At 41.8% G+C, this 22,620-nt stretch overlaps 1 protein-coding gene across 1 annotated transcript in view; it reads left to right on the top strand.

The window, feature by feature from the left end:
- Positions 1-668: 668 nt before the first annotated feature.
- The window catches only part of cdh4 (cadherin 4, type 1, R-cadherin (retinal)), a gene marked incomplete at both ends in the record, with an annotated part of 140,795 nt that continues 118,843 nt past the window's right edge, over positions 669-22,620 (top strand). The window contains 2 exons of the mRNA XM_083668394.1: positions 669-725; positions 2,256-2,367. Of these exons, the coding sequence (XP_083524520.1) occupies positions 669-725; positions 2,256-2,367 (169 nt within the window). The remainder of the gene's footprint in view (positions 726-2,255; positions 2,368-22,620) is intronic.

A 22,620-nucleotide genomic window follows, 5' to 3' on the forward strand; every position in this document is an offset into this window, starting at 1 on the left:
GCTACCCTACATTGTTTCAAGAGAAAGATTTGAGATGACATTATATTTGGTATCAACGTCTAGTAAAGCAATCAATCTCAATAGCGTTAATAAACTGCTTTATTGACAGTCTCATCATAGATCAAAGGTAGAGGAGGTAACTTAAGTTTGAAATAGACTACCACTTGCTAATGGACACATAATGATACAGATTGGTGGAATCACTCAAATCTGGTTCTGTGTAAACTTCACACATGCAATAGCCTATGAATCCATTTAACCACACTAACTATATTTCTACCTAGTTCTTTGATTTCTTACCGATTGTCTCTTCCCAATGAGAATTTCCAATGAGAATTTCCAAGCATGCACATTATAATCAAGTTGATACATCCAGGAGCGGAATAAGTAAGGTTTTTTTTACACGCATTACTACGCATGCATTCTCCACCGTGCGGTAGGAGGGGTTGTAGTGACTCTGGCACCCAATAGGCACCCGGCTCCTAAGCACATGCAGAGCTCAGCATCTCTGTCTCAGCGCGACGGGACAATTTCTCGCAGAGAGCTTCTCATCGCGCTCGGAACTCTGCATCCAAAGAAACGGCGCAGGGAATTATTACAATTTAGCGACGAAAGCGAGTCAGTCCAATCTCCATACTGTGACCACAGGCTACAGCGCACTTGCAAAGATGAATATTGGCTCCGTTGTTATACTGGCGTGCACCCTACTTGTGGATACATCTTGGGTAAGATATAATTATTTATTTTCTTAAATACTGTGGAAGTACTGCACTGCTGTGCCTGTTTGGCTTAGGGCTTTACGGTGCAGTTTATGTGGTGCTGAATTGTGGCGGTGAACGACTTTTCCCCCTGCAGTAGTATTTTGCGCTATAGGGAACGTGCAGCGTTTAAAGAGCTCATATTGTATATACTTAAACTATCATCAAGACGAATTTCATAACATTCCATTGAGCTTTTGTAATAACATTGTCCCCCTTTGCTGAACGACAGGTGCTTGAAATAAACCAATCGACTATTAATTTTAACCCTTTTTCCTCGTATACTTACTGAACTGCAGTAGACTATGCTTTATTGCATTGCAGGGGATGCAATCTATCACTCGTGTCTCTTGCTTTCATTATTGCGAACTTCATTCACGTTTAGTCTACGCGCTGTCATATTCCCTTTGATGACATAAATTACGTTTAGTAACTAATTTAGCAGCACTATATGTTGATGAATGATGTGACGCTGAATTTACGGATATCAAGACACGATTGATGATTGTAAAACACCTCAAAGAAGGCCCCTGTTATTGGCTAATTATAGTGAATGATTATTAGTTATACACAACTTAGATATGTGCATGTATAATTATAACATAAACATGTACAGATATAAGTATACAGTTTTTACAGTTTTTTCTTCTAATATTGCTGATTCATTAATCATTTGTCACAGGTCGAACACAAAAAGTGTATTTTTACACAAGTACATCATGCATGTTCACATTTTAAATTAATGTGATGCGTGCATGAGGCGGTTTGCTGCTGCACTCTTTGCAAAAACCTTCTCCTAGTCGAGATATAATACTGTAAGAACCTACTGTACATCCAGACACACCGATTGTCTACCTCTAAATTACATCAAACAATAATGAATTTGACTGACATAAAATAAGTAATCTTTATTTAACTCTTTAGGTTGTAAATAATTCATAGTGAGTGAGAGAGAGATAGAGATTGAATCTACTTTACTGATAATCTTCTCAAATGAACAGTAATTATGTAACCTTTGATTTTGTAACCATGCTGTATTGATAGAAGAACATATGTTTGATCCACCATTTTTCATGTAAAATGTATTTTTTATTGCTGATCATTATCATCATCATCATCATCATTAATCCATATAATTATCCTTCTCTCTGTCCTTATCCTCCTTTTATGTTATCCTCCTTTTCCCATTTTCTGTGTTTTTTTGAGCAGCATATCATTATAGAGTGCTCCTATTCACTGAATCAGCAGCTCACACTACACCAAATCAGGAAAAACAGGTGGCCAATGGACCAGTTCTGGTATACCAGATTAACTTGCAAATGCTATCATCCATTTACACAGCAAGCTCAGCTGTTGACTGAAGCAAATCAGCAACACCAGTCCCTTGTCCAACTCCAAGGTTCAATATCAGTCTCGAAGCCTGGGAGATCAGCCAGTGATCCTGCAGCCACAAGTCAATTTGCCAATGCTTAACAGCCCGTCCTGTTTTTTCCCCAGGGGACTATGGCAGGCCAACCACCTAAACCCCTATGCAGACCAGGCTTCTCCGAGAGCTTCTACACAGTGATTGTCTCAAGGGATGTACTACGAGGCCAGAGCATCCTCAAAGGTAAGCACTGTGGCTCTGGATCTCATTTGTAGATTTTGAGTTTCGTCTTCTCCTGAGATGGATCCCGACTAATGTTGGATTGAGTGTCTGTGTGTTTGTGTGTGTGTGTTTGTGTGTTTATGTGTTTATGTGTGTTTGTGTGTTTATGTGTTCATGTGGTTATATGTGTGTGTGTGTGTGTGTGCGTGCGTGCGTGCGTGCGTGCGTGCGTGCGTGTATGTGTATGTGTATGGTGACATACATTATATACAGCATATAGCTTCCCATCACGTCTTAAGAAGGTCGGTGCACTGCACACTTATAACATCATCATATGAACTGGATTCTCAGTCATCAAGCTTACATAAAACTATTTACTGTGAAAACCTTTAATTTCTTCTTTCATAAATGATTACTTAAGCAGCAGGCTCACCAAAGCAGGCTAATTTAAATCACCTATCTATCTCCTGCTGTGTATGTTTGCTGCCAGAAGCTCACAGCTTTTATTTTATTCCCAGTATTCAACTCTAATACATATTTCCTATTATTCTCTCTATTTTTCAGAGGAATTCAATTCTCTTTTCGTTCGCTCCATTTCTTTTTAATGCAGGCAGCGTGTCTATTGTGAGGTTCCTCTCCAGCAATGTGAAATGATGCCTTTTTTTTCAGCTGGGTCATATATTTGTCTGGAAATCTCTTCTAAAATGGCTAAACAAACTTCCCAGGAACCCAGGCAAATTCTGTCATTCTTGTATAATTTATGAATGCATGTACATGCTTTCCACCACATTGCGGCTGGAGTCTTTGAATTGACTATGATTGAGTGACATAATCTTTGTGAACACAAAATAGATAAATACAGCGTTAGGGTACTCCTAAAACATACTCTCATCTTACTCACATGAATGTCACTCGCCCCTCTTTCTAACTCTTCTGTGAGTGACTCAACAGAAGAGTTCTATGATCCCTCTTCTCCCCTGACACTTTTATTTGTTTTTGTAGGGAAAACTGTTTTTCTGTTGAAATGTTATTTGATAGGAGGAAATGGTGCTATTATTGTAATGGTTGTTGGAGCATTTGTCCAGCTCTAAGTGAAACTATTGAATTATTCAATTATTGGTTATTTGTTTTTTTAGGAGACTCACAAGAACAACATATGCAGTCAATAGGGACCTACTTTGCCTGAAGGCTTGAGGTTGAAGGTTTCTGCCTGTCTGGAATGTGGCTGAGGTATCCTCAGTGAGACAAAAAACAGAATGTGATGTACTGTATCTGGACATATATGGCATCTAGAGGGCTGTGTGTGTGTGTGTGTGTGTGTGTGTGTGTGTGTGTGTGTGTGTGTGTGTGTGTGTGCGTGTGCGTGTGCGTGTGCGTGTGCACATGCGAGGGAGAAAGGCGGTAACGTTTCAGCGAAAGTCATACTCCACAGAACCGTATGTTTTTTATTTGGTTTATAGTATACAGCATCCATTGCTTCGATACCAATTTTACCTCTGCTTCTTTCTCTGTGTTTGCACTTTCTGAAAATCAATCTCTGAGCCTTACTGTCCTCCCTTCTGGCCATTCTGAAGAATATCGGCTGGAGGAGCGTAAGTCCTCACGCTATGATTAATGTGCAATCGTTGGCCTGACTGAGGGTTTGTTTTCCAAAGAACACAAGGCAAGAGGGAAAAAAGGGTGGAAGGCTTTTATACTAACAGTGTGTGTGTGTGTGTGTGTGTGTGTGTGTGTGTGTGTGTGTGTGTGTGTGTGTGTGTGTGTATGTGTGTGTGTGTTTGTGTTTGTGTGTGTGTGTAACCCAGAACCGTCATCTTCTAGGAAACTGATGAGGGAGAGATAGATAAGGGAGGGGCTGAGATGCTACAGCGCTGTGGTTGCTGCTGGGCCACTGAGACTCCAGCCACTGTTGCTTCTGGTCCTTCTGACACCAGGACACCTAGGGATGAGGTCAGGAGGACACAACACTACTTTTACTGGTGTAGCCTGTCTGGTACTGCCTGCTGTTTGCTGGATAGTGGACATTGGCCATTTCAATGTTTCGATCCCATACCATTCATCTAGTCTCTGGAGTGTTGAGGAGGAAGAGCTGTTAGTCGGTCTCTGTCACATCGACTGTTTTGAGGGAATGTGGGTGGGTGTTGGATCACTATCTAATGGCATAGATGGCTCTTTTATTTTGTTAGCTCCAACCTCAGTGCCTTGTTGTACTGTATCTGGGACTCAAATACATCCAACCACATTTGCTCATCCAACCACATCTGTTTGTTTACTATCCCTCATGGGAGTAAAATAGATTTTCATTGACCATGCCTTATTAATTTTGCCCTTTGAATATATGTCAAAGTCCAGTCTTATGGTTGAAGATGAGGTTGTCTGTGATAAGAATTGAAAGGTCAACCTGAATGGTCTTGCATACGTCTCAGATCTTCCTTCCATCGCCTTATAGGTTAAACAGGCCATTATGGGTTTATGTCTAGCCATAAAAGACCATTGTTTAGCTAACACACAAATCCCTTGGCTGCCCTAAGTTTAACATAGTGAATTTACTCATGCTCCTATGGAGATAATTCTCTCTGTTGGGGAATGAGTTGGAGAGAATCTATGGCAGTCTGGTGAGGCATAGCACTCATTCCGTGCAGATCCCCGCTGTGGCCAGATAGGCCATGAAAAGGGATATTCCGGTGATTGCACATCGCAGTGTAAACCATCACCTCGCTCTAAGAGCCAGAACAGACACCTAGGAACGTGGGCATGAGGGGGGGGGGGCAGAGCACAAAAGAAATTGATTTGAACTGCAGTTTCTTCAGGATAGCGGCTCGCAAAGTAGCTGTCAGTACGTATTTAAAAAGACATCGGTGATGAGTTTCACCCTTTGGCCCTCACCATCCCTGACCGCATGGGTGAAAAGGGTAGGAACAGAACTTGACAGAGTTTTTGTTGAGTACATAATTTGCAGACCCTGTGGCTCAAAGTGATGTCATACAGAAGTTAAATATAACTTAAAACTAAAGAGTGGTGTTGATTTGGCTTGCTTTGGATTATTTTACTTTTGTGGAACCAAGGAACATGATAGAAGTCTATTGCATAGTGGGTCAGGACAGAACAAAACAACAATGACAACTTGGTCTTGGTCAGGGTGACAGCACCACAAGTGAAGTGTCAGTTCTGGGGACAAGCTAACTTTCATTGAAGCTTGTGCTTTGTGAACTTCAATACACACTTCTCTATCCTTTCAAACAGAATGTACTTGTTTTGATATCCAAACTTCATGTTTTCTTTGTATCTTAGAAATAGCTGAACCCTCAATTGATCTACTCTGTGGAGAATGTGGGATTTGAGTTCTCCCTTAGTTTTTTTTACTCATGTAAACCCTATCTTTCCCATTTGAAAATATCAGACAAATAAAGCTAAAGCAGCCTGGCTGGTGTATGCTGTACTATATACTGTAGGAGCTCAAGACACCTTGTCTTAATTCTCTCCAAGGCAACAGTCGGCGCTCTCATAAGTATGTCCAAAACCCGGGGAAAGGGATTATGATTCGAGGCGTTTGATAAGCAGGATGCCATTTTCCCTCCAACTCACTCTGTCTCTCTTGTCCTCCGGAGAGTCTTTCATCTCTCTACCCAGGACACAGAGTCTGTGGCAAGCTGATAGAATACAGGTACAGAGGATGAGCGCCATCATTTCTCTTTATCTCTTATCCCCTTCATACAAACGCGAGGTATGGCCCAATATCCCTCAACCCCCCTACAACATGACATCCACCGCCAACCTATTCCATCAACCCAGCCACACAAGATAGATACTGTACAACACCATTTTTCTTCTTCTGTGTAATTCTATGGTGTTGGTGGAGATAAAAAGCTATTGGAGGTTGTCTGGTGCCACTACCCTTCCTGGTAGTGTTACAGTGACGGTGAGGTTTTACCTCCAACAGTAGGAATCAGATCAGTCATATAGACCTCCACCCAAAGCTGTGTGCTGATATACTGTATACTGTGACAACTTTGATGGGAGTCAGTGGTTCTGTTCATGAAGTGTGTTCATAGCTTCTGAGAAGTGCTTTCAGTCGAAAAGATACAATACTTCTTATGTGTCCATGTTTTTCCAGGCACAAGTGAAGGTTATGATACATTTCAACTGCCCTGCATTCATACAGTGTACTGTACAGTAGCTTGCTCAGTAGGAGCCTCAGCTGAACTGATAATGTAACCTTGTGCATCTGTTCTAGTGGTCTAGACTCCTTCTGAGATCCATTCCAAAGCACTGTCAGTAGTCAACAAGGGAAGGTTATGCAATAGACATTTATTGAAAATAAAGATATGAGCCAAAGGTGTCCTGTGTTTGGACCTTCATACTAAGGTTGTTATGACATTATCAGACGTTAGATTGGATCTTCTAAATCCAGCAAGCCGGCAGCTAGTCAAAGGACGGATTGCAAAGAAAAAGGAGAGAGAAAAGAGGCAATTATAATGTTTTTCCCTCCCAAAATCATCCTCTGTAAGGGGTTAGGTTAGGGGGCGTGGAGGAGATGGTGATTTCATAGTTGAAAGGGGGTGGATGGAGTTCCACCGTCTTAGTATGGGAGACCTTGGGCGTTTCTTTTAAAAATGACTATGGAAAAGCAACTCATTTGGGAGAATTCCTCTACTTACAAAATCCCAATTTAACCCCTGGTCCCTTGCAAAGAGAGCAAATTTATCTACATTCATTCCCATTTCATATCAATGTATTCAGTTAGCAATAACACAGCCTTTAAAAGGAACCCCAGTGTGTGTAAAGAATAAACCCTGTGTTTGTTCTCGATGCTTGCGTTCTATGAATACCATTTGCATTGTTAATGAAACCCTTTTCATAACTGACCACCCTTCTCACAATCAATGTGCATTCGATCTTTACATCTCAGTGCACTTTAATGATTTGAGACACTGATTAAGGTTCTCTTTTTTCTTGCGGTCTCGAAAAGAGTCCTTTTCTTGGTAGGAAGCCTCTATTTCACATAACTGTCTGTGTAACCCAGCCTCAACCAGTTCATTACCACCATTCTTCCCTCCTTTAAGCCCCAGGATTTACATGCATCTGAATACAAATCAGAGCCTCTGTGTTCAATTGCGTTTTTTCTAACTTGGACTTATTTATTAATTTATTGGTAGCTGATTTGGTTGGATCATTGCAACAGTAGGTGTATGTTTTAATGTAATAGATTGATTGAAGCACATTTAGCAGTAACAGAGCACTACCATGGAATGTGAGTACATTTATGATAGAGGGTGAAATACTGTACATAGTTAAGAGCCCTGTGCGTGACAAAAGCCCTCTTGGAAAAATATTTAGAATATAGTTGTGTACTCACTTTTACCTTTTGAAAACAGTAATCATTCTATGCTACTTGCCTTGAACATCCTCTCAAGCTTTTCACCTTTGAAAAGAAATATGAAAAAAAATAGGAACAACAGAAATGAAATATGCATGCCTGTTTTCCTCCCACCTACCTGTGTGATTGTGTCAGTCTCTCAACACTGACCTCTCCCAGTTCCAGCCTCCATCTTTAGAGCCCCTCTGGTGCTGTTTTAATTACTGAGGAGAGTGGATTAGTTAGGTAGGCTCGTCTAGCCTGGGGGATGTGGAAGTGAATCAGCCCAGTGTGGAGCCATTCTCCCCCCTCCAGAAGACAGAATGGAGGAGGAAGAGGAGTAGGAGGGGGAGGGGGAGGAGGAAGATGGAGCTCTGTTGGCATTCATAAGCATATGCCTTCCCTTCACCAAACCCTCTGCTGTGAGCACACAAACATAGCTCATCGCTGAAAGCTTCAGAAAGCTCAAATGTGTGATATATCAGTTCGTATATTAGATAATATTGGTGCCTCAATATGGCACATACATGTCAAAGAGTAGTTTCTGAACCAACCATATCTGTTCAATGAATAATAAGCAGGAGATGTCCCTCCTTCATCAACGTCTGTCAGTCTGTCAAGTTAGTATAGACGTCATCATCATCATTATCACCATTAGTCACCATGAAATATCATCATTATAAGCAGTTAGTGTGGATGACGCTGTTCCATTAAGGAGCTTATGGACTGGGACCATTACCCTCCTCCTCACTAGTCTGTATCTCTCCCTCTGCCTCCTTGTAAGCCAAGGAATGGAGGTGGCATCTCACTTTATTGATGAGTTACGGCGAAGAGTTTTGACCTTGTGCTGCCACTTTACCCCCATGTTCCCCAGCACTCATATCCCCAGTCACCAGCACTGGAGGAGCTGAAAAACATAGCCCAATCAAAATGATTTACGTTGTGCTGCGACCAACACATATATTCCTCCAAGCCGCGGCTAAACACATCTCCAGAGGGCGAGAAGTGTACGTCTATTTCTGTAACCAGAGGCTTTGTATCTCCTTAATTAAAAGACTTCACTGTCAAGTTGCCTTTGCTCCAAAATCTAACATCACAAAGGTCCCTTGCTACAGAACTCTTATATTTTGTCTCTCGTCTGATTCAGCCATACAGCGTGTCTCTAGCTGTGGTATTTATGTTCTTATGCTCCAACTCCTTTAATTTCTGTGTTTGTTCTGCAGCATTGTATACTGTACACAGTATGTGTGCTTGTGCTCATTGTATTTATGTCTGAGTTTTTCTGGGTGTTATCCTGTATCTGCTTTGGGGTGTATACTGCTGTTTAATCTATATGTACTCTATGTGTGCATGTTTGTGTTTATGAGTGTGTGTGTGTGTGTGTGTGTGTGTGTGTGTGTATGTGTGTGTGTGTGTGTGTGTGTGTGTGTGTGTGTGTGTGTGTTGGTGTCTGTCTGTAATGGTATTTGTCTGTAGTGTTCAGAAGATCTCCCCCAACCTGTGATGTATGTGTGTATGTGGGGCTGAGTGACAGGAGCCACAGGACAAGGAGGCAGCGCTCCATCCAGAGGGTGATTATCTTAAACGGAGAAATTAAAGGATTACAAACCAGCCAAGTAATCCAGCTGTCAATCTCACGGCTCATTAGCAAGTAAAGGAAAGGCATGGGAGAGATGGAGCAGGAAGAGGGAGGTGGGAGAGATGGAGATGTCGAGTAAGGAGGAGGAACAGGACTGGCTTAGTTTATTTTCTATGTGGGTTCTGAGAAGGCCTTTATTAAGCTTTTAGTTTCTGGGAACTGGTGTGGGAGAGACAATTCACAAACTTGTCAATCAAATAGTAAACCTCAGTGGAGGTCTCTTGCAATTCCCATATGCATTAACAACGATTAGTTAATTTAATTGAAGTTGCCTCAACAGCTGTAATTTTCTTTGCAGTTGTATGAGTAAGTGATTGCATAATTATACAGAATACTTTCAAATGGAACCTTGACTTACCGGTTATTTTAAAAAAATCTAGAATCCCCAATCGTGCATGTTTAATGTTACAGGAATATTATCAAAACTCTGCAGTCAAATACGCTGAATACATTTCCATGGTATAACACACACTCTTAAGATACGTGAGGCAGGAGCATTGTGACTCAGTTATTGCCAATATAGTCCCGTTGCCTCCTACCATAGTTTGTCAGACCAATATTATGTGTAAAGTATACAGTGTACTGAGTCAGAACCAGGCACGATGCCCACAGCTTTACATCTAAGGTTGAGTGTTAGAGAGAAGAGAAGTTCACATATGACTCAGGTTCTATACTCTGTTTAATGCCTGAACACGCTATCAGCAAATCATACTATTTTTTTTTTTTTTTTTTACCACTTTAAGAATTATTTATTTTGTTATATCTATTGAGCTGGATAACAAGCATGTTTCATTCGTAAAAGTCAAGTTCATCCTCAATATTAAATTATTTGTCAACACCAGGTCGGGATGTGAGGAAAAACACATAGATAATGTGAGATGTAACGTGACTTTGCGTTTCCGTGACTCGGAAGCCTCAGAAATAAAAGCTCTGGTACCAGTTCAGAAGCCATTCCCTTCAAATAAATTGTGTTATAACACCTTAATGTAAAACAATGAACCTTGAAGTTACTTATTAGTTCCCTCTGAGCCTTTGGAACACTATGTAAAGGACTAATGCAGTAGTAGCCTGTTAGTTTGGATTAGAATGGCTATTTAGTGAATACTGTACATCGAATTTACGTCAAGGTACAGTAGGCCTCAATAGATCACTCTGTGTTCCAGAACGACCCTTTGGGGTTCATTGTGATTTGTTTCCCAGTGGCTGCTCTGCCTTTCTTACCTTACTTTAACTAGAGAACATATCTGACCTGACTCTACCTTCTGAACAAACGACTCATTTTAGGTATTTATTGAGTTGATGTCACAGTTGCAGCAGCTTGTTCGCTCAAATTGGTATGTCAGCTCTTGTCTCAGTGGTAGAGCCAGGTTTTGAATTATGAAGGCGTTGCCAGGGTAGCTCATCTGAACCCGCCAGCACTCTGAACCGCTATTCCACTATCTACAAAGGGTCAATGAATGATGAGTCTGGGTGAAATGATGTATGCCAAAGCACACAAACAATGTGCATAGTGCGCATATTAGTCAGTGTTCAGATTAGCCTTGCGGTTCAAGGAACACTGGGCTTCCCCCATGTTTCACTGGTGTTACTGTGCTTTGAAACACATAAAAGAGGCATTTTGGGTGAATGGTGGGACCATAAAAGAAAATGGAAACACAAATCCAGCCTCCATCAAGGAAAAAGGAAGAAAGAAAATTGCACATCCCATGGCTATGTAGCATTTGGATTTTATTCGATCCATTGGCTATCTATTGTGATCTTTAAAGCAGGCTGCGTGTTATTTGCGAATGAATGCGCACGCACGCACACACACACACACACACACACACACACTGCCCACTGCTGAGAACCATTTCCATGACTTCTCATGGCTCACTCTTTAATTTGAATCTCTTCCCCTCTCCTTTGCATTATTCATGAGTTCTGGTCTGCCCATTGATGTGTTCTGTTTGGTTTGGGGTTTATGTTCCCCCATCCAAAGCTCCAATTTGGATTTAGAGGAAGCAGGTGTTTTTAATCTTGTTATGGTCACATGGTAGACACATACGTTTGTTGCTCTTCCTTTGCAATATTTCTGCAAAATCTGCTTGGAATGACAACTTTGTCATTGCAGGTGCCTTACTAGCCAAGCATATTGCTGAGTTTGTATTTGTAGAAAGATTGAATAAGAAAGTGAATATTCTGTGTGCTCTTTTCTCAGACAGACTATTTGTACAATGGCAGTTTTCGTCAGCATTCACATTGATAACCATATAACCCCAACAGGCTGCCTTGTCCCAAACTATTGTGGTGCAGATTTTTCTGTGAGAGGCATCAGTTATTGAATGGAATGTGCAAGGAGATGGTACAGTCTGTGTGAATGTAATAGGCGTCACGTTGCCTCAAACAGTATTACTTCCTTGCACTCTGAGCTCACACAAGTCTCGAACCTGCGTCCTCAATGCCAACACACAACCATCACTGAAATACACAATTTTAACCAGCCATGCAAAGCTACGGTATGCAGATCAATGGCGCGGGTGGGGATATTTCACCTTGAGGAGTGAGTTTAACATCTTTTTAACTCTTACAAACATACAAACACACACACACACACACACACACACACACACACACACACACACACACACACACACACACACACAAAATGGGTGGGGAGCTGATTAGGTGTTTCTCATTAATTCTCTCTTTGTTTGTTTGGTTTTAGAATTCGTTCGACCCCATCATTCCATCACTGACCCCAATGTGAAGCTATTTCCTTGACAAAATGAGAACCAAACAAAGCACGACTGACTGATGTGTTTACTTGACAAACATTTTGCCTGATCTGTTTAACCCATCATACAGTAAACCCACACTGGCGTTACGCTGGGGAGCAAGGGTCCCTGTGGATTACTGTGCAAATGTTTAATGTACCATTATACTGTGTCACCTTTAACCTCCAAATTAGTTTCTTCTCTGTGATCATCTGCTTGTTGACCTCCATATTGTTATCCTCAGCCTGCTCACAAAGAATTAACAATAACACAGAAGGAGATTTATGTACAGTATGTTTCTAACTGCAGCTCCTGTGCTACTTTGCCTCTTGATGTGTGTTTGGTATGCATAGAGACACTACAAACATTCATGGGCAGATTCTAGCCATGGGCTACAACCAGACGGAAATCCACAGGAAACATCATTACTATGCCAAAGGAGCTCCAGTTCCACTCACAAGTATATGTTGGCTAGGGGTTAGGAGGTGGAAAGGAGCTTCCTAGAATCTTCTTAGGCTTGACATTTGGCATTCATGTCTTTATTTAGTGAATCCTGACAATTGTGGACTCAATACAAAGAGAAACATGCACACACAAACACGTTTCTGTGGTACAGTAGCAGACCTCCCCACAATAGCAATATTGGAGAAAATCAATGAAGCCCATTGCTGGCACTACAACACAGACACGGACTGGTACTGTAGCATCGATCACATCTTCAGAGGAATCTCACAAGTTTATTCTGCTTCAAAAACTCTCTCTCCACCTTTCTCTCTCTCTCTCTCTCTCTCTCTGTGCTTTAAAGTATATGAAATTTCAGATACAAATAATATCTCTGGCAACATAGAAAAGGGGGGGGGGGCGCATTGGGGGAGGTGACAGTGTTTGCACTCTGCACCACCCACAACCCAACAATAAGACAATGAGAGGCAGTCTGGGCCTGCGCTGCCTGTGGGAATACAACCCTGCTGATTGCCATAAACAGCAATTTGGTCTGGGAAAAAAGCAGAGGCAGTCAAATGTCTGTTTCATCATGAGTACTGCTGCCACAGCAGCGGTTATGTGAAGGATGGCTGTTATAGAGACTAGTGGTATCCTAAAATGCGATTGTAGTAGAGTGATGCTTAAACAAACCGTTATGATGTTTGTGACCCATTTCAAATGACTACATGTCAACGAGCCCTCCCGGATTAGAAAAAATATTTCGCCTCATAGAAATATAGAAATGGCACCTGTTACTGTTAGGTTCTCTTACTGTATTTGTGTGTTTTATTGTGTTTGTGCTAGCAAGGAATAGAGATGTTTTATACTAAGTCAGTTGCACAGCAGTGCTCTATTTTGCCTGAGCCCAAACTGTACAGTACTGTATATTGTTCAGAGTCCACAGGTAGTTGTTTACAGACAGCTTTCCAGTGATTGGTATGCATCAACTCCCATTGTAACCAGGGGGAATGGAAGTCTTTGAACAGCTTTGTAAGAATATATCATAATAAACACAATACACAATACTCACAGCGCTTAGCTCGCTGGTAGAATGAAGACTCATGCCCTGCAGCCCTGTAGGGCTATAGTGCACCATTCACCTGTTATGAATAAACATTGACTCTTCCATGACTAGTCTAGTGGGCTTTGTGATATCATACGGTGAATCACAGTTGATTTGCATCTTTACTTGTTCCTCTGACATCTCTAAGACACTCAGTAAACTGTGGAAATACTTCATGATCCTCAGCTCTGAGTTGTAGCTGCTATTTTTATCTGCTAGGTCTTGATGACGGGCCAGGGGCAGGGTTAGGGTTAGGGGGCAGGGCCCTATGCCTCATTATTGCAGTGCTTACGTGGATCTTGGCACCCACTCAAACACCTCTACAACCTTCAAGGCCTGGAGGTGGGTTGGTGTAATGTGAGGAGGTTGGAAAGAAGCTCTGTTTCCACATTTGCGTGTGTGACTGACTGACAGTGCATTGCCATTTTCATATCGATTGGAGTATGGTGCAATTGTTTTGTGTGTCATGGGTTAGACTTTTTGTGGATTGAATTGTAGGGTTCAATTCTCACAGGGGCATGTTGAGCCATGTGGAAATAATCAAATATGTTCAATCATTAACAGTGTTGCGACAGTATACATGTATATTAGTGGAGATTATTCACTCATAATGAAAGGAAAGGCTTTATCATGAAAATGCATTTAATATGGTAATTGCAGATGCATTGATGGTTTAATAACAGTTCAAGCAATGTGTAGTATTGCTTCATTTTGCAAGATCTTATGCAGAAGCTTTTCCATATGTTTTTCTCCATAAAATAAATTGCCTCAGTGCATTATTAGGTCACTAAAGAAACCCAGGGGCCATTTGCAAGAGTAAGTTTGGTTCTCGTTATTGTATTTTCAGCTGAATAAATTCATGTTCAAGTTCACATTGAAAATGAATACACTGTCTGATCACAGCTGCTATATGCTGTACAGCATTGTCTTCAACTACCTGGCTTCCCTCCAGCAATACAGATGTTCACAATAGTTATTCTTGTTCATTTGTGTGAATATATATCTGCTATCAGAAATATTCCTGAAAGTCTCTCATGGTTTTGCTTCTCCTTACTTGTGGAAATGACTGTAACATTGCATATTTCAGAATATTTTTAAAATGTGTAGCTTGAGATTTGAAAGAAGGCTAAGAAATGTCTCACCCCCAATGCGCGCACGCATACACACACACACACACACACACACACACACACACACACACACACACACACACACACACACACACGCGCGTACACACACACACACACACACACACACACACACACACACACACACACACACACACACACACACACACACACACAGACACCCAGGCACACACACACACACACACACACACACACACACACACACACACACACACATACACACCCAGGCGCACACACACACACACACACACACACACACACACACACACACACAAACACACTGGGTTGTAGACAGTGAGTCACAGGTCTGTATTGGGCTGAACAGGAGAGATCATTTCATTTGTTGGTGTAATGTTATAAAGGAAGGCATCATCAGGATGGGGTCACAGGATCACTGGCCTTGAGCTGTCTCCTTTCCTCTCCTCTCCTGTCCTCTCGTCCCTGCTCTGCTCTGCTCTGTACTTGTCTTCCCCCCTGGGCTCTCTCCCATCCTTTCTGTTTTTATTTTGGTTCCTCTTTTGCAATGCAATTTGAAATACTCTCTCCCTGTCTGTCGCTCTCTGTGGATCTGGCAGCCTGTGGCTTTGTGTGAACTTTTTTTCACACACTAGACTTTATTTGGTGTTCTTGCGAGCATGGGGAAAAGATGACGGCCATCTTTTCCCCATGCTCGCAAGAACACCAAATAAAGTACTTGGCTGTACTTTCCTATATGTTTTCATCGCATATTTGTACACATTATGAAAAGTGTTTTATTTTTTTCTATTTTTTGAAGAATCTTACCTACGACTGCAGAAGCCTTCCAGCCTGCATTCTAAACACTCTCAAGGCTGGAGGCAAAGCAACATGAATTCCAATGAATTATTTATCAGGATTATTTATTTACTTTCTCAGCACCCTAAACCACCTAACTGGCAAATCTACATTGCATTTCTTGAACTTGTGGCACATTTGTATACATAATTTACTCACATTGCTGGAATATTTTCTTAAGTGTGTCAAGTTTACATTATTCTCTCTAAATCATAAACCTTTGGGAATTTACAGGATTTACTGAATAATACTATTCCCTATTGACTCGGAATAAGAGTTGAGCACTATCCATTACATTACATCAATCTTAGGACACACTATTATTATGAGGTCTTGAACATGATCGTATTATAAACGTAGCACCGATAACATTAAGTCAGTTGTCAGTTGTAAATGATGACACACTGCAGCGTAGACCCTGTGCTGTACATGAGTGGTGCGGCACTATGACTGTAGCTGTGTGTGTTGGTTGGCTGTGTGTGAAGGGGATGAATAAGAAAGGAGAGGTCTGGAACCCTGCCAGCCCGTGACACTCAGGCGCACTGCAGATGAGGGAAAACCTCCATACAGATGAAGCTATTCATGTCTAAGCATTGGAGGCAGAGTGCTGACAATGCTGTATGTACTGTATGGATCAATGTAGCCTAGTAAGGAAGTATTTTGTATCATTCACTACTGCATCACAACATGTCTCCCTCAGTATCTCACCACCTTGATACAGCACAATGATGGTTGTCAGATACTGTTAGTTTCTATTTGATTTTCTTCTTTCATGACAGGTTCATAAAATGATGTCTATGTGTGATATGCTTTTCAAGATAGTTTTTGAATAAATGATTTTACTTTTGATGTCTTTTAACGCAAAGATCTGAGGTGTGTGTGTGTGTGTGTGTGTGTGTGTGTGTGTGTGTGTGTGTGTGTGTGTGTGTGTGTGTGTATTTTGACGTGTTGCTATGTCAACACTGTAATTCTTTACCTGACATGTTTGTGCCTTCAGAGAGATGGTGCAAATATTCAGTCAAAGGGTTGTGACTGTGTGTGCAATGCTGATGAACAAGACTGACATTTTCAAAGGAAACACACTAGCTATGCAGTTGAGAGTAAACATTTATATACAGTACCAGTCAAACGTCTGGACACACCTTGCCAAGAGTGTGCAAAGCTGTCATCAAAGCAAAAGGTGGCTACTTTGAAGAATCCAAAATATAAACTATATTCTGGTTTGTTTAACACTTTTTTGTTTACTACATAATTCCATATGTGTTCCTTCATAGTTTTGATGTCTTCAATATTAATCTACAATGTAGAAAATAATAAAAATAAAGAAAAACCATTGATTGAGAAGGTGTGTCCAAACTTTTGACTGGTACTATATAATATATATATATATAACATATATATATACTGTATATCTATTAACATAACTTCAATTGCACCTTTAACATACTTAGATGATGGTCTATGAAATTATGAGTACATCAAGTACGACCATAACAATGTACAGTCAAACCAGTGTGGAATCCAAATTGCAATCATTCCAAGCCCCATGGACAGACTGGAGCGTGAGTGACACAACAAGGAGTTGGGATTCAGGTGGCATTGCCGACATAATATCTAATGTACGAGCCATAGGCGTCCTGGGAATGTGTGATACTACTGGGGGAATAGCAACATTTGGTATCAGACCTCCATCTCCAATGAATGGATCCCTGAGGGCCAATAAATGGTACATTAAATGTTATTACTCTGCTGGGTTATACAGGTTGTCTATGTAAATACTGCCACCGGGCTTCCGGCAGCTTCTGTTCTATTAGTATTTATGAGCTCTGTATTTCTTCCCTTATATATTCTTGTGTGTCAAAAGAGGAAGATAGTAATATTACTGCGGACTGATTCAGATTGTATTTTGATTGACAATGTATGTACACTCGCCGGCCACTTTATTAGGTACACCTGTTCAACTGCTCGTTAACGCAAATATCTAATCAGCCAGTCACATGGCAGTAACTCAATGCATTTAGGCATGTAGACATGATCAAGACGACCTGCTGAAGTTCAAACCGAGCATCAGAATGGGAAAGAAAGGTGATTTAAGTGACTTTGAACGTGGCATGGAGTATTTCAGAAACTGCTGATCTACTGGGATTTTCATGCACAACCATCTCTAGGGTTTACAGAGAATGGTCTGAAAAAGAGAAAATATCCAGAGAGCGGCAGTTGCCTTGCGAAAATGCCTTGTTGATGCCAGAGGTCAGAGGAGAATGGCCAGACTGGTTCGAGATGATAGAAAGGCAACAGTAACTCAAATAACCACTCATTACAACCAAAGTACGCAGAAGATCATCTCTGAATGCACAACACGTCGAACCTTGAAGCAGATGGGCTACAGCAGCAGAAGACCACACCGAAGACCACACCGGGTGCCACTCCTGTCAGCTAAGAACAGGAAACTGAGGCTACAATTCACACGGGCTCACCAAAATTGGACAATAGAAGATTGGAAAAATGTTGCCTGGTCTGATGAGTCTCGATTTCTGCATTCAGATGGTAAGTTCAGAATTTGGCGTCAACAACATGAAAGCATGGATCCATCCTGCCTTGTATCAGCGGTTCAGGCTGGTGGTGGTGGTGTAATGGTGTGGGGGATATTTTCTTGGCACACTTTGGGCCCCTTAGTACCAATTGAGCATCGTTTAAACGCCACAGACTACCTGAGTATTGTTGCTGACCATGTCCATCCCTTTATGACCACAGTGTACCCATCTTCTGATGGCTACTTCCAGCAGGATAACACCCCATGTCACAAAGGTCAGAAATCATCTCAAACTGGTTTCTTGAACATGACAATGAGTTCACTGTACTCCAATGGCCTCCACAGTCACCAGATCTCAATCCAATAGAGCACCTTTGGGATGTGGTGGAACGGGAGATTTGCATCATGGATGTGCAGCCGACAAATCTGCAGCAACTGCGTGATGCTATCATGTCAATATAGACCAAAATCTCTGAGGAATGTTTCCAGCACCTTGTTGAATCTATGCCACAAAGAATTAAGGCAGTTCTGAAGACAAAAGGGGGTCCAACCCGGTACGAGCAAGGTGTACCTAATAAAGTGGCCGGTGAGTGTATACTGCATTTGTGGATTTTTCTTCAACATGCATAAGATAAATTGGTTGTATTGAATGCATTCTCATAAACCCATACACCGACTCTCAACACCAAGGAGCAAATTCAACCAAATACTTCACTCATTCAATAATACTTCACTTCATGCAAGGTAATGCTACCTCGTTCACAACCTTGACCCAGTGGTAAACTTCCAAAGGAAGTCACAAATCTGTAAAAGATTAGCAAAGCCTTCAAAGCTGTTTACAAAAAGAAAAACTAAAGCTGAAGTGCAATTTGCTCTCTCAGGTCAAAAACAGAGTATCTCATTCAATGCAGATCTGTTTCAGACAGAACAGACGCAGAAGTCAAGGGTGCCCTCCTACATGGAGGGGAGCTATGAACCATAGGCGATCACTGTCTCTGTAGCTGAACTAACGGGCTGTTCCACTGTATCCAAGTAGAGACATATGTTTCCCAAGATGTACTACACACCTCTGACCTCTACCTTTCCTCAACTACTCTTGCATGTGCCATTCATCACCCCCTCCATGTGTACAGTCCATAACGTGAAACCAAACCATGGGAAGTTGTTCATTTGGCTCTGCTGGCCCCATGGCCCTGTCTCTCTCTCTCCCTCTCTCTCTCTCCCTGCCTTTCTCTCTCTGTGTGATGATGAGAGCTGTGTAGTAGGGTCTGGCTGTGGCTCCCTGGGGGCTCCTGTCTCAGAGAGGAGAGGGAAGGAAGAAGAAGGAGGGAGGGAGGGAGCTCCTGGATGGTCTTTGAAGTGGAGGAGAAGGTTAAGTGCTGACAGGAGCGTGTAATGTGTTCCCCAGGTTATGTGGAGAAGGTTTGTGGTCATGTGTATAGTATGAGGGGAGGGGAGTTAGTTAGTTCCAATGTGACCCCCTCCTGTGTGATCACATGGCCCTATTCCTCTGCACTCCCAGCAGGGGACAGGCCATCGGGAGGAAAGCAGGGAGAGGATCTTAGTAAAGTTAACTTACTCCGACAAGTGCTGTGCCTCTTTGGCTTTCCCCTACCCCTTCAATCTCTCCGTCTCTTTCTCTCTTTCTGCCTCCCTTTCCCTGGCTCATTCCTGTTTCTCCCTGTTTCTCCTTCACTTACTCTATGTCTGTCTTTCTCTCTATATCTGCCTATCTCCCTCTCTTTCTCTCTCTCTTCTCGGGTTCAATACTGTGGTGTTATATCCAAGCTGGAGGGCCTCCATGCGATTTTCTCCCAGTTAGTTTTATTTGTTTTATTGAATCAAGGCCACAGCAGCCCATGCTGACAGCCCTCTCCATCATGCTTGGGCCCTTGATTGATCTCAGATGGGCTCAGTTGGCTTGTTTGTAGCTTCAAGGAGGCTTATGACTCAAAAACAAACATGTACACAATACGCACGCACGCACGCACGCACGCACGCACGCACTGTTAGGCCACCCTTGGCCCATGGCTTTACAATATAAAAGAAAAATAATGCAACATGAATTAAAATAATTGTTTTATCCAGTGATAAATTATAATGGCACGTCTCCCTGATTTAGATTTGCATATTTACAGTAAAAGTCTTTTTATCCATACTTATTTAGATTAGCCTCCATCAGCCAATTAGCATGGCTGCTGGGGCCCTTGGCAGAAGCTCTAGTCTTGACGTCCAAATCAGTCATTTAGAATGAGCCTGCCGGTGCCCAGGACAGAGGGATGGCACAGGAGCTGCTGTGTGCTGCAAAATACCGCTCAGTTGCCATCATTGCAGAAGCAGCAGTACAGTGTCAGCATCTTGAACTAAATATATATATTATTGTTATTTACGACAGCATTAGATATTCATGAACATGTGTTCACATGGTCTAAATGCCTGTTCCTGTTATAAATGTATTTTTAGCATTCCAATGGTTTATATAATACGATATGTAAATGTAACTTGGTTACCTCTGCTTGATTGCATTGAGCCATATGAGACCCATGTGATCCATACCCCATATGGAATATTACACAGTTCTCTCCATTTGCATCGATAACAAATGGCTTTTCAGCAGGTGAGTATAGTGAAATTACTGGTTGGTATGATAGATCCTAGGATAGGATGCACCCCAACATGCAGTGCTAGAATTGGATGCACTGGCCTGCCTTAGGATTGGATGCACTGGATGCCTCAGTTACAGAGCTCCTATAACCCTCACTGGTGAACCATGATATGGGGGAGGCAGGAGGGAGGCAGAAAGGGGAGGTGTGTATGTGTGTGGGTATGGGTGGGGGATGGGAACACTCTGCGTGAGAGAATGGTACCATCTAAGGCATGCCAGTGACCAGTCTTCATTAAGGGTGAGGGGCGTTATTGCTGCAGATTGCTGTTCATCCTCTCACAGGGAGCTGGGAGCTGGGCCTGAGATCACCTCTCCCTCTTTTTTGTTCCAGAGAGAAGCAACACAGATGGCCTCCTTCTAGATACGATCAACATGTTCTAGGGAAAGTGGGTTGATATGTCCCAATGACTCTAGGCAGCCCTGAATGGTCAGCAGTGTTGGGTTTGAACTCCTTAATGCGGCCATAGCGTTTCTCTCTGAATAAATATAATATTTACATTTCCATATTCCATAAACTGCTCTGTTGTTTCAATCTGTGTAGGTTAGGATTCATTCCTAGAATTGTCAATGAATGTTAATAATAATACTACTACTACTACTAATAATACTAATACTACTACTACTACTAATAATAATAATAATAATAATAATAATAATAATGTATAACATTTATAAAGTGAGTTTTTCATTCATATTCATACAAGAATAATCTCAATGTGCATACAATAAAAGTTAACATATTTATATTTAACCATATCATAAATGCAGCAATCAAAGCCTAGGAGGAAGGGTAGGCCAGCCTTAGACTTTAAGTAAGTGTATGGTTTTTTCTTTGTTTTTTTGTTACAATTTAGCCACACCGTGTGTCAACTGGGGCTTGAAAATAGTTGGCTTTGATTTGATTCAATTACTATGAATTCTCCCCACACCTCTCCATGTTATCTCTCATACTGACTGACCTCCTACCACATCAGCTCATATGCCGCTACGTGTGGAATGTTAATAATCCACCGAGACAGACAGAACATTCTTGGTTACTGCAACTCGAAATCATTACTCTTTAATTGAATTGGATTCCTCTTGCTTATTTGCCGGAACAACTGAATCACTTCTCATCAGCTTGGTCATGTCAGTCCATCCGCCAGCCAGTGAGTGGGGTGAATGAATGGAATTCCAACATCGCTCACTTTTCCCCCCGCTCGGACCGTTAATGAACGAAAGGAATTCGCCTGTCACTCCGGAATTGGAGCACGCACACAACAATGGGCCATCCCAGACGAACACGGAGCGGGAGGGCTTCAATTTGCCTCTTCTCCCGCAGAGCTTGGCATTCAGCAGAGCGTTCCTTATTCAGTGAAGGCATTCACTGCAGAAATACTATTTACAATGCCATCTGCTCCATCTTGCAGACTTCCCCCCACCGCAAATCAGATAATTATCAACTGGAGTCTGCTCAACTTTAGGAGTGCACTGATGCGTCTCCTGCCACATCAAAAATGCCAACCCATTTGAATGAGGAAACTTAGTAGTTTTACATTACCCCAGTGTCTTCAACTCACTACTCTACATATGTTATAGACAGACATAGACAGACTATCCATCATTTTCCCCCTGACATTTGGGTTGTGTCACGGTTACTCAGTCATTGTAAAGTAAGCTTGATTTTATCTTTCCTGTAACTATACTTCTCAGAACTTATACCGCGGCATTCACACTCACAGAAATGTAGCTGTCATTGTCATATCATGTGAAATTATGTTCAGTGACCTCAGTCTATAGACAGAGCCCGAGATAGAGGCCACATGGGGCTCCTTTCAC

Source organism: Argentina silus (genome assembly GCF_951799395.1).
Source record: "Argentina silus genome assembly, chromosome: 4".
Lineage (NCBI taxonomy): Eukaryota > Metazoa > Chordata > Actinopteri > Argentiniformes > Argentinidae > Argentina > Argentina silus.